This window comes from Bos javanicus, chromosome 19 (genome assembly GCF_032452875.1).
Source record: "Bos javanicus breed banteng chromosome 19, ARS-OSU_banteng_1.0, whole genome shotgun sequence".
Lineage (NCBI taxonomy): Eukaryota > Metazoa > Chordata > Mammalia > Artiodactyla > Bovidae > Bos > Bos javanicus.
Window position 1 is genome coordinate 47626206 of NC_083886.1, and position 17053 is coordinate 47643258.

The 17053-nt window shown below is 34.8% G+C and overlaps 1 protein-coding gene across 10 annotated transcripts in view; it reads right to left on the bottom strand.

The window, feature by feature from the left end:
• Positions 1–1301: 1301 nt before the first annotated feature.
• The window catches only part of CDC27 (cell division cycle 27), a 57929-nt gene continuing 42177 nt past the window's right edge, over positions 1302–17053 (bottom strand). For 5 of the 10 annotated variants that reach the window (XM_061392238.1, XM_061392236.1, XM_061392235.1 and 2 more), the window contains 7 exons: positions 16490–16642; positions 15342–15550; positions 12793–12910; positions 10841–10969; positions 6761–6835; positions 5568–5724; positions 1302–4334 (listed from right to left, as the gene is read on the bottom strand). In XM_061392238.1, coding sequence (XP_061248222.1) covers positions 4252–4334; positions 5568–5724; positions 6761–6835; positions 10841–10969; positions 12793–12910; positions 15342–15550; positions 16490–16642 — 924 coding nt within the window. In that variant the 3' untranslated portion in view covers positions 1302–4251. Of the gene's footprint in view, positions 4335–5567; positions 5744–6760; positions 6836–10840; positions 10970–12792; positions 12911–15341; positions 15551–16489; positions 16643–17053 lie in introns of those variants that run through there. The other 5 variants (XM_061392242.1, XM_061392241.1, XM_061392244.1 and 2 more) reach the window with 3 other exon arrangements.

A 17053-nucleotide genomic window follows, 5' to 3' on the forward strand; every position in this document is an offset into this window, starting at 1 on the left:
AAGAAACCTTAAATCTACTTCATTGTTTTTCTTTCCTCCATTACTTACTCATTTTTTATTCCAATTCCAGTGAAGCATTACGCGTTTGGATTTTCTTCTCAAATACAGCTTTTAGCACTAAACTGAACATTCCATCTTCAGGGTGTTAAATAAAAAGAATGCTATGTTAGGGGAAATTGGTAATTAAAAAAAGTAAGAATGGAAAGAAAATTGAGGATTTGAAATTTTCTACTTTAAAGAAACTTCTAGTTACTCAAGAAAGGGATAGAGCTTTCAGTTTCAGTGTGAGAAGTACAGAGACAAAGGGTTAAACATTTAACAGATTTTAATCTATGGTTAGTAATAAAGTTACCTCTGTAAAACCAGAACTTCTATGATACCAATTTCAAAATGCTAGGGAGGACACTTGACAGTTAACATTAGACATGATCTCAAACTGCCAGAGAAGTCCAAAACTAAATGTTTATTAGATACACTAATGCCAAGTGTCCAGGTCTGCCATTTAATTGCTCAGAGTCTTTTTCTTTTGTAAAATCGAGTGGCACTTACCATATAGGGTTGAGGACTGAAAATATTGTACCCAAGGCAAGTAACACAGGACACATGACAAGAACTCACTAAACACAGCTGTTTAGCAAAGTCTGCATTTCTGAACCTTCACAAAATCATTAATTACAGGCTAAAAAAACCAAAGAATACTTCCTACTTAGATTTCTAGTTATCCCTGTCCTACTGACAGCAAATGGCCAGTCCTAGGAAGGTTATGGTCTGAGTCATCCCCTAATCTGCCCAGCACACCTCACTTTGTCTTTTTCCCTACCGCTACCCTTTCTTCAAGTCTGAGCAAAACCCTTTAGTCTTCTACAAGATATCAAGCTAGAGTAAAACTTGCTCTCTATATTCTACTTCTTTCAGATCTTGATATTTAAAATGGATTCTAATTAGAAAAGAGCTTTGTGTCCCTTTTAAAGGAATTTCAGAAATCACATGATTGAGAAATAAGCAGTTGACTTGCAAAGTGGCAGCTGCTGGCAAGGGGCTTTTGTAGTGTGGGAAAAATACATTCTAAAGTTACCAATTTTTGTCACAATATTTATTTTGAAACTCCAAATAATACTAAAAAAGGGGTGTGAATTTTAAAATAAATATATATATTAGATGAGAGTGTAAGTAAAAAAATAGAGAAGCATTGCCCTAGACTTCTGTGGAACATAATACTAATCTTTCACTATTTCGCTGTGCCTCACTATCAAAATACAGATGGCACAGCTCTGATATAGCTTTAATGACTTGATTATGAATTGCTTTCAAAAGTAATTTATTTGGATTTTCCATATCCTTTAATGAATTGCAAATATATTAACAGAAAAGACTTTCCCCCCCAAGACTGTACAATTTCTGAAATAAGTCAGGAAAAGCAAAAAAAGAAGACACAAAATTACATTGTTTCAATGCATATATAACACACACATCACACCCACACTTGCATTTTCCCAGGTTTTCACAAAGAAAACAGGTCACCATATTTCTCTTGAAGACCCATACTATACTCTGGCTAAACAGAGACTTGCAAACTTTTTTCTTCAAAAAGAGCATTTTTAATAGACTAAATACTGGTTATCACTGAGTTTTTGTTTAAGGTACAACAGCAGCATGGTTCAAATATTACTTGCAGTTCTTGGAAAAAAAATAAAAATTTTAAAGTAATGAAATACAGAAAAAGTAGGACCACCTTTCATTATTTTGAGTACCATTGTTCTCTTGAAAAAATATTTCCAACCTTCTAAAATCCCAGAGTTAAGAACCATTTTCAAGGGGGAAAAATATCCAATGCTACAACATAACTTCTGAACAAGAGTGTGTGTGTGTGTATACACACGTGTGAAAGGCTTAAAGAGAAAAAATGATGTTGAAGTACTTAGTATTTCTGATTTCCTTCAAAATACTTCTGAAATTTGAAGCAATCATTTTGCTTGATTAAAATGCGTATCTTCTTCTGGTTATTTGATCCCCATACTATGCAAAAAAGAAAGAAGAGAAAGCCAGAAACAGTAAATAGGTAGGAAATGCTTCCAACAGCTAAATGACTTTGAAAGTAGAGGTGTGAGGAAAATGCAGTCAGATCAATCTGGGCTGATTATCGATCAACCAACCATAGCCATGCTGTGCCTTCCACAACTATCCTTTTATTCTTGGTCTCAAAATTAATACCAGAAAGACTTACTTCTGGCACAGGACATAAATTCCTACTACAAAACATAACTAATTATACATCAGCAAATTGTTTTCTGAGCATAGCTTTCTCCAAGCTTTGTAACAAAGAGCCCAGATCAAAGCTTTCTATGAAAACTCTATATTTGATACTGTTATACAGCTGGCTTATGATTTGCCAATTAAAAAAAATAAAAGAATATAAAATTAAATATTACAGAACTAATGGATAATAAAATGGAATATTTGTTAGAATTCAAGTGCTAGCCTTGGGGAATCTTTAATGATATTCATTTACTCCCAATCTTTCCTTTTCTTATAAATTATTTTTTTAGGCAGCACATAAACAGATTTAGGTAGGAAATTTTGTTAAATACCTCTCTGGCACCCCAATACCCAACCTAACACTCTGACTTGAATTAGTTTATAATGCAATTTAATCCATATTCAAATAAGCAGATTAACAGTAAATGACAGAAAATTACTGAGACTACGGGCTAAAATTTTTTCACATCTTCTGTAATCCACCTTATTTTCACAGCTTGACTAACAAAATACATGTAACCAGTAGATAAGTTTGTCCTTCATCAAATAATCCACAACAATAACTGTAGGCCTGTCATTTGTAAGAAACTATAAATTTGTTATATTCTGACATTGGCACTTAAAAAAATGTTAACTAAAGTTTCTCTAAAAATTTCAAACATTACAATAAAGGAGATACACAATTTAAAACTTTAAATCGGTTACTGTGAAATTCCAATAATTCCCATTTTATTATGCATAATTAGATCTTTAAAATTGTGGTCATTCCCCAAAGACATCAGTCTATATTACGATAAACTCAAGAGAGAACTCGTCTCCTTCATAAGAGTGGGTGGTTTTTTGTTTTTATTTTTGCAGCTAAACATTTCTAATATTCTAAACCCAATCACTCTCAGTACATGTTTTGGTAACTCACACTACTGGAAATAATCTGAAGCAGAGAGCAGAAAAGAATGGAAATGACCTCACCAAAGGTAACCACACTTTCTTGCACCTTGCTTAAACACTTAAAGAAAGTCAAAGGGATACTGTCTTGAACAAATATAAACTCAAGGTTATGGTAGGATTCTGATTGTATTAAGGCTTTCACTATCATGATCTCTTAAAGTCTTTCCATTTAGTGTTCTCATTTTGATTCTTCTGGTGAACTTAAATGGTTATTAAGAGCCTTGTTTTGGCTTTTCAGTGGGCAACCCCTCTATCATCTCTGAATGTTAGAGGTGATCCCACACAGCTCAAAGAGAAGAGGAAAAATGTTAAGGACCAATTTTAAAGTTTGTAATACCAAGATAACGATGATCAACACTTTGAGGCAAGATGAATAAATTAAAATTCTTGGTTGGACATTAAAGTATTCTTACCAAGAATAAGTGTACACTGTTATGGAGGGATATTGATTCCTACATATGAGTCCCTATATGCTCATTACATTTGTTATGGGAGACACTGAAGTTTAAGGTAATTTACATTCCTTGGCAATCAGGTTACTCTGTTATAGGCAATGTCTTTTATTGTTCCATCTGGCACTTGCTAACACCATTCTTGAAGAACCTAGAAATGAAGGTCAGTCACTTTGTTTATCAGGAACAGAACCAAGTAAAAACAAATTTTTGGAAAAACGACCAAGAGATTCTGGTTCATCACTATTTTCCATATCTAATGGTTCCTTCAGGATAAAACATAACTCTTCCTTCCATGATAGCTTTCCAACAAAGGGAGATTAAAGAAAAAAAAAAGAAAGAAAAAGAAAGTTTCCCACCCTATCCCCTCTGAACTGTCATTCATACTGGTGAAAGAGCCAGTCTTCTTAGCAGCTAAATATTGCACTGCCTTTCATTCTGTGTACAGTCAGGGTCCAGTGAAAGTGGCACACTCAGGATATAAGTGATGGATGATGACAATGCTGGCTCAAGAGTGAAGACTCAGTATATGGAAGGACAAGAAACATGTCAGCATGAGTCACACATCCAGTTGCAAAGGTCTGATTTCCAGAAGTTAAAATTCATCACTTTCAGCTGCATGAAGTTGTGTGTCATCAGCATCCGTCATGCTGCTCTCCTGGGATTCATCTGTTCCCACTTCAAAAATAAAAAAGGTCTACAGTAAGGTATCTGAAAAGTATTTTTTTTTAGTTCATGAAAATAAGTAAAGAAAACTATTATATTCAGAGAGATAAGACCTTAAACAAAAGCCCTTAAAAATCCTGATATCCTTCAATAAAACGCAATTCAAGTTCCTTATTTTACAGCATGTCTAAGATTATTTTATTGCCTTTAACCATTAAGAGTTTTAACTACTAAAACTCTCTCTCTCTAATGAATTCTTATTCCCTAACCTAAGAATTGGGCTTCCCAGGTGGCGCTAGTGGTAAAGAACCAGCCTGGGAGACTTAAGAGATGTGGCTTTGGTCTCTGAGACAGGAAGATCGCTGGAGGAGGGCACGGCAATCCACTCCAGTATTCTTACCTGGAGGATCCCACGGACAGGGGAGCCTGGTGGGCTACAGTCCGTAGTGTCGCAAAGAGTTGGACACGACTGAAGCAATTTAGCACACACTCAACCTAAGAATTAGAACTATTCTCTAAGACATTAAAAAAGACTGACATTCCACCCAACTGTTGACTTCACTTTGGGGATAGTCCCTATTAGTTCACAAAAATATAAAATATATTTCTGGAACAAAGGCCATCTTAGTTTATCTTATCAGAGGTCTCTCAATTTATATTTATCTGCCTTTTAATTAACTGATGTATAGCTGACTTACAATATTATATTAGTTTCAGATGTACAATATTTAGATTTTAGATATGTGAGAGTTACACAGAATTTGAACAGCCACTACTACAGATCTGTCAATACTTTAAAATGTTCACAAATTTATTATTCATTCACTTAGCACTTCCAATGTTTTCAACATAGTCACACCTATCATCTTTTCTCCCCCTACCACATTCCTAGGAAGCAGGTAAGCCAGGCATTAGTTACATAGGTTGAAGCTCAGGTAAAAATTAGCAATGGATTTGTGAAAATCACACAGCAAACTAGATCCAGAACTGAAACTAGTTACCTGGCTCCATATGCACACTGTTGTTTTATTACCCTGTTCAATTTCCCTAAAATTTCATTTGGTGTAAAAAATCTATTGTTTAGAAATAAAATTCTTATGCAAAAGGCAGCTTTCTGAATATTCAAAAAATTTTCCACTTTATTCTGTGCCATAAAGAAGTATCTGTTTCCTCTGATACGGTGTTTCACTAGCTTTCTGGTTTGAATAATCACATATAGACCTAAGTCACATGGATGATACTCACTGATCTGTTCTTCTTGGGTTATTGGCTCCTCATCATCTGGAAGGTAGCGTTTATCAATTGCCTCTTTAATCTGGTTATTGGCTCCTTTAGGATCTAAATCCATAGCCCAAGAGAAATTCATCAGGGCGAGGTGCGTTTGACCTAACTTCTTGTAAACCTAAAAATAAACAGCAGCACTACATTTTTCATTAAGTTGTAAGCTTCATCTATAAAATCCTAAACATTTTAAATTTAAATTGGGTTCCTGATTGGTATGTTGTAAGTTCATTCTGAAGAACAGGACATTTTCATCCTATAGAAGAATTCATACCAACTTTTGAGTTCCTTTTAATATATTCAGGTATTATTTTCAGAATCCCTTGCCTGTACCTCTCAGGTAGTGAGCTTCCAACACATCTCACTCTGTTTGGAATAATGACAGTGGACTATAAATTGCTTAATTAGTACTCATTTACACTGATTTTAAATGGAGTTATAGCAACTGTCCCCTGATGGCTCAGTGGTAAAGAATCCACCTGCAATGTAGAAGTCACAGGAGACATGGGTTCGATCCCTGGGTCGAGAAGATTCCCCTGGAGGAGGAAATGGCAACCCACTCCAGTACTCTTGTCTGAAAAATCCCATGGACAGAGAAGCCTGGCTAGCTACAGTCCAAAGGTCACAAAGAGTCAGACACAACTGAGCGTGTGGTAACCATACATACAAAGCAACTCTCACCAGTGTCCACCATCCTCACTTACTTTAACCAATTGGCTTCTGGGGATCCAGTGTGTAAAGTCCTGACTAGTCCTGCCTCAGAAATTCTGCAAGCCATTTTTTTGAACTAAGACAACACCGTGGTATTATTTTTCTTCTTTTGGGAGATGTTTGTGTATTTTATTGATAACTGGAAGTTAACGGTTTTCCTTGAGGTAGTCTCAGTCATGAACTCATTATCAGTCACTGGGCTTCAAGTGCTGATATACTTCCAAAACTACAGAAAGATTACAGGGTGTGTGCTCTTGCTTCTTCATTAGGATATCTATCACCTTCTTAAATGTTAATAAAAACTAAATCCATGATTTATTTCCAGAGTATATAGTTCAGAGATCTAGCTGAATTTGCTCAATAGATGGTGCACAATACAACATATTTATTTTTCAAAAGTTAGTATCTGTTATGATAGAGTTTAGAACCAGGGCCCCAATCTTTACCTTTCCTATTAAGAAGTAAACGAGGGATTCTTTGGGAACAATTTGTTTCAATTCTTCAAGTTCTTGTAAAGCAGACTGAAAAAAGCAAAGAAAAATACAGTAGCAAAATTTTTACAGTTTTGACTAAGCAAGTGATTTTATTTAATTTCTCAAATCATCTTAACTAAAGCTTATTAGATCTTAATCAAAGTACTACCTTGCTTCAATAATCCCTGTGAAAATGCAAGAAAAATACTATTACAACAAGAACTAAGAAATGTCAGGAATTCACTCAAATTCACTGAAAACATACACAATTCTTTGTGAAATATGGAGGTGATAACCCTAGCTTTTGTCACAATTTTATTTAAAACAGCTAAATTCAATCACATTGTGTATAAAGATGTTTTAAAAACTAAGTTGCAGAACACTTCTGAAGTTCTGTTAATACACCTTCTCCCTGACACAAGCACTAGCTTTGAATACCAACCTGCCATTTTAACTAATAATGAAGAACCTAGAATTGAGTTAATGATTATCTAGTAATCTCTGACTACTGCTAAGTTTGTCTAGTAATCTTCTGACTACTGCTGAGTTAAGTTTGTCTAGTAATCTTCTGACTACTGCTAAGTTTGTCCAGTAATCTTCTGACTACTGCTAAAGGGGTTCAGGAGATTGAGAAGACAGATAGGAAAATTGTATGTTTATTTAAAAGAAAGATCTGATGATTCAAAATAAAAAACAGCTCCCCAAATGAGAAATTGTCAATTTTTCACCTAGTAAACAGATAAAAATTAAAAGTTTGATATTACATAAAGTTACCATGAGGGAGGAAAGACAGGTATTCTCATCACTGAGGGCAGAACTGCAAATTGATGCAAACTCTGTGTGAGGACAACTTAACATTATCCATTAAGTTAAAAACTACATGTAAACACCGATTCAGCAATCCATTTGTTAGGAATTTGGCCTAGTTATGTCAACTAACATAATATTTTTCTAATCAGAACAATAAAAAGTCAGTGAGAAGAATGACATTGCTTAAAGTTTTTGCAAATCTCTGGTTAAGAGAAGATAGCTTTTGCATTCAATCTGTTATGATGTCACGTCAAGTAGCTTTTAGAACACCCCGCTGTACACTGGTGACAAAATGAAAGTGAAAAAGGCAAATAACATCTAAATATTATTATGAAAATAGTTCTCACCTGTGGACTTTCTGGAAAGATTTTTGGTAACTCCCCAGAAGTGCCCAGACTACACTTTAGAATCACTGCTTTGAATGTATTTTAATCAAGATGTTGTACCCCAAATATCTATACTGCCACACCACAACAGTTTAGAACTAATATATTTTCTATGAAAGCATCACTACGAACAAAGCTAGTGGAGGTGATAGAATTCCAGTTGAGCTATTCCAAATCCTGAAAGATGATGCTGTGAAAGTGCTGCACTCAATATGCCGGCAAATTTGGAAAACTCAGCAGTGGCCACAGGACTGGAAAAGGTCAGTTTTCATTCCAACCCCAAAGAAAGGCAATGCCAAAGAATGCTCAAACTACTGCACAATTGCACTCATATCACACGCTAGTAAAGTAATGCTCAAAATTCTCCAAGCCAGGCTTCAGCAATACGTGAACCGTGAACTTCCTGATGTTCAAGCTGGTTTTAGAAAAGGAAGAAGAACCAGAGATCAAATTGCCAACATCTGCTGGATCATGGAAAAAGCGAGAGTTCCAGAAAAACATCTATTTCTGCTTTATTGACTATGCCAAAGCCTTTGACTGTGTGGATCACAATAAACTGTGGAAAATTCTGCAAGAGATGGGAATACCAGACCACCTGATCTGCCTCTTGAGAAATTTGTATGCAGGTCAGGAAGCAACAGTTAGAACTGGACATGCAACAACAGACTGGATCCAAATAGGAAAAGGAGTACGTCAAGGCTGTATATTGTCACCCTGTTTATTTAACTTCTATGCAGAGTACATCATGAGAAACGCTGGACTGGAAGAAACACAAGCTGGAATCAAGATTGCCGGGAGAAATATCAATAACCTCAGATATGCAGATGACACCACCCTTATGGTAGAAAGTGAAGAGGAACTCAAAAGCCTCTTGATGAAAGTGAAAGTGGAGAGTGAAAAAGTTGGCTTAAAGCTCAACATTCAGAAAACGAAGATCATGACATCCAGTCCCATCACTTCATGGGAATTAGATGGGGAAACAGTGGAAACAGTGTCAGACTTTATTTTTCTGGGCTCCGAAATCACTACAGATGGTGACTGCAGCCATGAAATTAAAAGACGCTTACTCCTTGGAAGGAAAGTTATGACCTAGATAGCATATTCAAAAGCAGAGACATTATTTGCCAACAAAGGTTCGTCTAGTCAAGGCTATGGTTTTTCCTGTGGTCATGTATGGATGTTGAGAGTTGGACTGTGAAGAAGGCTGAGCGCCGAAGAATTGATGCTTTTGAACTGTGGTGTTGGAGAAGACTCTTGAGAGTCCCTTGGACTGCAAGGAGATCCAACCAGTCCATTCTGAAGGAGATCAGCCCTGGGATTTCTTTGGAAGGAATGATGCTAAAGCTGAAACTCCAGTACTCTGGCCACCTCATGCGAAGAGTTGACTCATTGGAAAAGACTCTGATGCTGGGAGGGATTGGGGGCAAGAAGAGAAGGGACGACAGAGGATGAGATGGCTGGATGGCATCACTGACTCGATGGACGTTGAGTCTCAGTGAACTCCGGGAGTTGGTGATGGACAGGGAGGCCTGGCGTGCTGTGATTCATGGGGTCACAGAGTCGGACACAACTGAGCGACTGATCTGATCTGATCTGATGACTGTAGGTTACAATTGTTATCAAAATTTCATGCATTTATGCTATACCCCCCTCCCCCCACATAATCTACTTGGAAACTCTGAGAAACAGTTTCTAACACAGACACAGTATAGTATCCAACATAGCAGAAGAGCTCTCTTTTTTGCCCTAGAAGACTTAAACAACTACATACCAATACTGTACATTAGACAGGGTTGTGTCTAGTAATGATTTTTGCCACAAAGAGATTGACGTGGCCCTCTAACAGTTTGATTTTCATTTCGGAGGCAGGACATTGCAGAAGCAGTCAGTAACTTTTCTTATGCCCCCTTTCTAACCTACACGTAATCATGCATCAAAGTAAACCTGATAATCTGGCTGAGCCCCAAGCTGGTACTCAAAAATGATTATAACCATTCTGGCCTGGACAATGGGTCAGATTAGAACATGTGTTTCTTGAAGCAAGTATAGGCTTAATTTACATGGCATTCCTCTTAGATGAGATTGCTTATGCCTTTAAGATTAATAAATAAAATCCTTCAACTGAAGAACTTGACCACATATCAGATTAAATAAAAACTTTAAAAATTTTTGTACAATGAAGCCAAGACAGGAAAACAAATGCTGAATTATAATTATAGTAAGCTTCAAAGACCGAGTTAAAAATTGTTAAATGTTTATTAGATTTAAAGGACATTGTAAAAGGCAGAACAGTAAGATTAGACATCCACTTCTTCATAAAGAAAATCAGAGCAAGACTCCATGGGGTCACAAAGAGTTGGACATGATTGAGTGACTAACTCTCCCTCTAAGGGAGTACTAGATGGTAAGCTATTCAAAGGCAGAAAATATGGTTGCTTCATTTGCCACTATATTCCTAGTGTCTGACATATATTAATAATAGGCATTCAAATAAATACTTATTGAATAATGCACATATATTCATTTATTCTGTTCATATATTTTGGTCCTAATACAATGGTTTAGGTTTTACATTTAAGGTAACTGCCTTTCCCTATAGGAAATCTTTTTAAAGGATAAACTTTTATTCCTAAATATATACACACCCATCCTTCTTGTATTTCATGAAGAAATATAGGCAAAAAAGAAATAGCTTTTAAAAATGGGGAAATGAACTATTTAAGACAAAAATTCAAGTGTAAATAACTTTTAGTTTATTTAAAAAGTGGCAAAACTTAAATAGTACTATGTTGAGGACTGTTAAGATACACGCGCACACACACACACACACACACACATATATATATATATATCTTACCTTATATTTTTCATTTGCAAATAAAACTGAGGCTCTGTGAAATTTGCATAGAGGGTTCTTAGGATCAATAACAATGGCTTTGTTTAGGGTATCCAAAGCCTTCTCAGATTTTTTCAGTGCATGCTGAACCTACAAGAAATAAAGATTCTATTAATGTTTCCTTTTGATATTTATGAGAAAAGGTAAAAACCAAATAGTGTGACTCAAAAACAACACAGCTCCCAATTCACCATTACTCTCCATAATGATAATCAGATTCTATCTTTAGAGTAGATATTTGGTTACCTTTAAGCCTAAAAGACAAGAAAAACCTTAGTCTTTCTTCACAAGAAAATCTGTGCTATTTTGTTAGATAATACATTTTAACAGACTTATTATGGTCCTCTAAATATTAGACTTCTCAGAATTTTTCAAGAACCCCTAGGAGCTCTGGCTCTGAAACTTACCAACTTTGTTTTACTCAGAACAATTACACTTTTACCTATTTTAGGAATTTGTTTTAAAAATAATTCTTCTGCTTTACATATCTGAAAACCATTGATCTGTAATTCTAGGTAGTAAGTAATTTATTTCAAATAACTTAAAAAACAAAAACAAAAGCAAACCCAATCAAGTCTCATTATTTATTCATGTGTACTCATATTGCTATGTTCATTCTTAGATAAATTATATATTAAAAATAAATTTGAACAGGCTCAGAGACATAGAAAAAAACCTGACGGTTACAAAAGGGGAAAGGGGGTTGAAGGAGGGATAAATTAGGAATTTAGGATTAACAGACACAGATGACTATATACAAAATACATGAACAACAAGGACCTACTATATAGCACAAGGAACTATATTCAATATCTCATAATAACCTATAATGGGAAAGAAATCTGAAAATGAATATATATGTATATATAACTGAATCACCTTGCTGAAACTCAACACTGTAAATCAACTATACTAAAAAAAAAAAAAAAAAACAGGGAGACTATAGCCGAGAAGTAATCTTTCCAGGTCTTAGAACCCACAGATTACACAATGCTGGACTATGGCCTTTAAGAAAGCCTGCTTTAAAAATGTTCAACTTCACTAAAAGGTAGCAAGAGATACTCAAGTTTGGTTTAAGTAAAGTGACAGAAAAAAAATCTTTGATGTATTTTCCCTATATTTTTGTACCGTATCTAACTGTAAAAGTTACCATGTCAATTCTTAAGAAAATTATTATAAAGAGCTAGAATTCTGCCCCCAAAATGAACAGTGAAATTCCAAACTCATATAATTTTTCTTATACTGTATGTTTGTTCCCACAAAGGTCAAACTTGCAAAGAGAAAGAAAAGAGGGAGGGAAAGTGGGAGAGGGAAGAATGGTGAAAGGACAAGAACAAGAACTTAAAAAAAATGTTCCAAGCTTTCAGAGAAATTAGTAAATGAGATTTTAAAAAACAAACATACTCGTTCTCTTATCCTATCAAAGTACAACTTATTATCACATACAGTAAGAAAAATATAAACATAAAATTGACCATTCTCACCACTTTATAAGAATTTTAATTAGTTCTGACATATCTATACCACTCAGAGGCTAAAATACAAGGAATCATTTGCCTTAAATTATTAGTTACTTAATTTAGGAGCTAAATATTAACATGGAAAACTGCTTTCAAAAATATCAAGTATCTCATATTAGTGTTATAATAACCCTATGAGGTAGGCAAGATGGCATTATTTGTCATTCACAAAATAGAAGCTCAGAGAAATTAAGTAACTTGCCCAAGGAATGAGGGTACTCCATGATTTCTCTTTATGCCAAGCAAAAAGGCGATATTTTTGGCTGTAAAAGAATCCAGGATATTGTTTCAAGAATAACAATAACAAAAACCCCTAATTTTCATTACAGCAATTAAGCCAATAACAAACACTCCAAAAGGGATCAACCGAACAATACTTAGAAAGCTACTTACTACTCCAATGTGGCAAAGCAAAACTGAACTTTGAGGGTTGATGTCAAGTGCTTTCTGGAAATGCATTTCTGCAAGGCTGAATTTTTCTTGCTTGTAATAAATCATTCCTAAACCATACCTGAGAGTTTAAAATAAAATACAATTTTAAGGATGTGAAATGCTAATTTAGTTTAGCTAATAAAAGGATATGTATGGAATGTGGCATTTTAATAAACCAGTAGAAAAATACTGATGGTCTTAGGGTAGGCAAAATCTAACATGATAAAAAACTGCCCAAGTGTTTTAGACAAGTCATTTTTATAAGTAAAAACAATCCAGTCAATCAAACAATCAATCAAATAAAACTATAACAACTAGAAAAAAAGAAACCACATCCTTAAACCTACCACTACAATCTAGATTTAATAGCTAATTTTTACTGAGCGATTATCATGTGTTTGCTGATAATTTTATTAAATTCTTTGATTTACCTTATTTAATCCTAGATGGAACCAAGGAGATAGGTATTGCTATCAATCACATTTTAAAATAAAACCAGTCCATTCTAAAGGAGATCAGTCCTGGGTGTTCAAGGACTGATGCTAAAGCTGAAACTCTAATACTTTGGCCATCTCATGCGAAGAGTTGACTCACTGGAAAAGACTCTGATGCTGGGAGGGATTGGGGGCAAGAGGAGAAGGGGACGACAGAGGATGAGATGGCTGGATGGCATCACCTACTAGATGGACATGAGTTTGAGTAAACTCCAGGAGTTGGTGATGGACAGGGAGGCCTGGTGTGCTGCAATTCATGGGGTTGCAGAGTCGGACACGACTGAGCGACTGAACTGAACTGAACTGAAGGGTGGGTAAAGAATCAGCCTGCAATACAAGAGCTCCAAGAAACCTAGGGTTGGGTCCCTGGGTTGGGAAGATCCCTTGGAGGAGGAAATGGCAATTCACTTCTGTATTTTTGTCTGGAAAACTCATGGACAGAGGAGCTTGGTGGGCTACATACAGTCCACAGGGTAGTGAAAAGTCAGACATGACTCAGTGACTAAACACACACACAAGTATTCTATTCAGATCCTCCCTCGATGATTCTAGACCCTAAATTCCTAATAATGCTACTCCCATATTATTTGTCCAAATACATATATATTTTATACTATGATTAAAGTATGCATAGTTAATGGTCTGCTTACCCTCTCCCCACTCACTGTATGAAAAATATGCTCCTATAGCTTTCAAAACTTATAGACTTCAAAATTATAATTTTTAAAGGCTTCACATAGATATCAAAATTACACATTTTAAAGACTATGCAACAGTGTATCAAGATGATATACAGGAATGTTCCCTGAATTTTCAAAACATCAAATACATTGTGACTGATTTACATTAAGGATCCCTCTTGGTGAAACTAGGTAATAATGAAGGGGAATAATCAACAAATGATTATTATAATTATGTTAGAGATCAAGAAAAGGTATGAAAAGTTCTGTGCTAATAATAGTGAAAATGGAGATAACTAAAGAAAGACTACTCACCTTGGAGTTGGAAAAATAAATTTGCTTAGTTTAGTTAAATACTTAGTTACCTGAATAACTCAATATTGAAAGTCTTCCCAGTAAAAGCTTGCTAGTCTGAATATACCTCCTTTTCTCTAAATGCAACAATTATTTTTATAACAATTTTGATACAGTAAATTTTGTTAAGAATGCAACTACTGAAATATGGCAGAACAGATAACTACACATTTAAGAAACAACTCAAGTCCTATTAAGAACTGAGCTCTGAAAATATCACAGAGAATTTTATGTGAATGTTGGCAAGCCTGACTGTTTAACTGGTCAACAGAAGCTAGTACTCATCAGGCCATCTTTCAGGCAATGTAACTACTTAGAAATGAGATAAAATTCATTAAAAAACACATATACAAATCAAAAAATATATTTCAGTAATCTAGTGCTTCAGATTTAGAAACTGCTATGATTAACCCAATCATTAATAGATTAACCTTCCTATTCATCTACTTACGCACAAGTATAAAAAAGTAAAACAGATATTACTTAAACTGGACCATTCTTGATAAACTTAATAAACCAGAACTAATACTTAATAAATCTGCCAAAGAGCAACAACTATGGATAGTTTTCTATATTTATTTTCTATTATCCAAAAGGTAGCAGAAATTACCTATTGGATAATAGAAGAATTATACTGTTATTATAATTATGATAGAGAACCATTCTCTATTCTCATCACCATTTTAGTGCTCTAACAAAAAATAACAAATCAAAGTAACAATACCAGATATTAATACTTGCAAAAGTTTAGTAGGAGAAAAAGTAGAAAGTGTTCAATATAAGCATCTGGAATTCTATTGGCATTAGTTAGGAGTTTGTTAAAGGTATAAATTTCACATAAAAAACCACTTAGGTTAGAAGCTACCAACCAGTATGTACCATTCTTCAAATTTATGACAACAAAGAAATAATCTCACAAGAAAAATTACTGGGTACCAGCCCCATTAATAAGACACTGTCTTTGCACTTTGTTAGCACTTACCATGCATTATAATGTCTAGGATTGACTCTGATAGCATTTCGAAAACAAGCTAATGCTTTGTCTAATTCTTCAGTTAACACAAACTCGTGCCCTAATAGAGTATAGGCATAAGCATAATTTGGATCAACCTGGATAGCTCTCTGGAAGAATTTAATTGCAATATCATGTTCCCGCTGCAAACTGAAACAGTTCCCTGCAGCACACCAGGCCTTAAAAAAAAAAAAAAGGAAACAAAAACCAAATGCATAATTAAAATTCTGATTTATTTTTTTCTAACAAAAGCAATCTATGACTAAAATCAAGACTCAGATCTTACGTAGAACAGAAAGACAACAATTGAAGAGCTTTAATAGATATAGTCAATGCTCATTATTCAAGGATTCCATATTTGCAAATCTGTCTATTTTCTAAAATTAACTTGTAAAACCAAAATCAATACTTGCAGTGCTTTAGTGATCATTGGTGGACCCACGTGTGATATGTGTGTGTATATTTCTCCTAGGAGTAATGGCTCAGTATTTGTCAATTTAGCGTTCATGGAAACTATAGACCTAACTACCAGGAATAATGAGAACTGACTCTTAAATTCTAAGTTTAAATGTGTTACAAAGGGACCACTAAATATTCTTGGGATGCAAGGAAATAAAACCCTTATAGGACTGAAACATGTAAATAACCTGCCTATGCCTTAAAATGACAGTTAAAATTATTATTTTAATTTAAAATGAGCACTTTAAAATCTCTATTTCTGTTTAATGAACTCTACTCTTGGTGACAACAGCAAGTATAACCAAATCTTGATTAATCCTGAATGAAATATCTGCTTTAAGATTTTTCTATTTATGAATCTGTACCATATATTCTAGGATTTCTCCTTCTCTTGGCCTATAGAGAAAAATGCAAAAATAAGCATGGATGAAATTAAATTAATGATTTGGGTCATTCCCATTTGGTAAAGACAATCAAAAAACAGTTGCAGGGAATTCCCTGGTGATCCAGTGGTTAGGACTCCTCACTGTTACTATTGAGGGCCTGGGTTCAATCCCTGGTTGGGGAACTAAAATCCCACATGCCACGCCGATGCAGCAAAAAAAAAAAAAAAAAAGAAAAGAAAAACAAACATGAACGAAGTGCTTCAGTTAATTTACCTCTGGTGAATTTTTATCCATATCTGTTAAGTCTTTTGAAAGAACTGAAAGAGCAACATCCTTTTGAAGATGCCAAAGTGTTGTAGAGTAGATCTCCATGCCTTCGACTCTGTAATTCTCAATTCTCCTAACCTCTGAGAATATTCTTTCAGCCTGAAATACAAAAATTAGTAAGAGGAAAACAAGTTGATACAATTTACATATATACTGGGAGAGTGCTGGGCACTACTCTCATAGGACCTAAATGCGGCCTTGTTTTACACGTGAATTTTATGTGAATTAGCACCAACACACGGCCAAACTGAGTAACCTTCTATGGTAGGTCAAATATTGATGCAATCATATTTATACTTAACCCAGTTTTTATACACAAGTCATGGTAGGAACATAAATTCTGGGGAAAAAAAAAATTGTTTCCACCAAAAAGAAAGAAGAAAGATCCAGACAAATTTAAAAAGAAGTCAATTATTTTATTCTCAAAAAACATTATTCCAAGTTTTTATAGCAGCTTTATAGAATAACTCTCTGGAAAGGTGAGAGACGAGTGACCTCTGCAATAGAAAA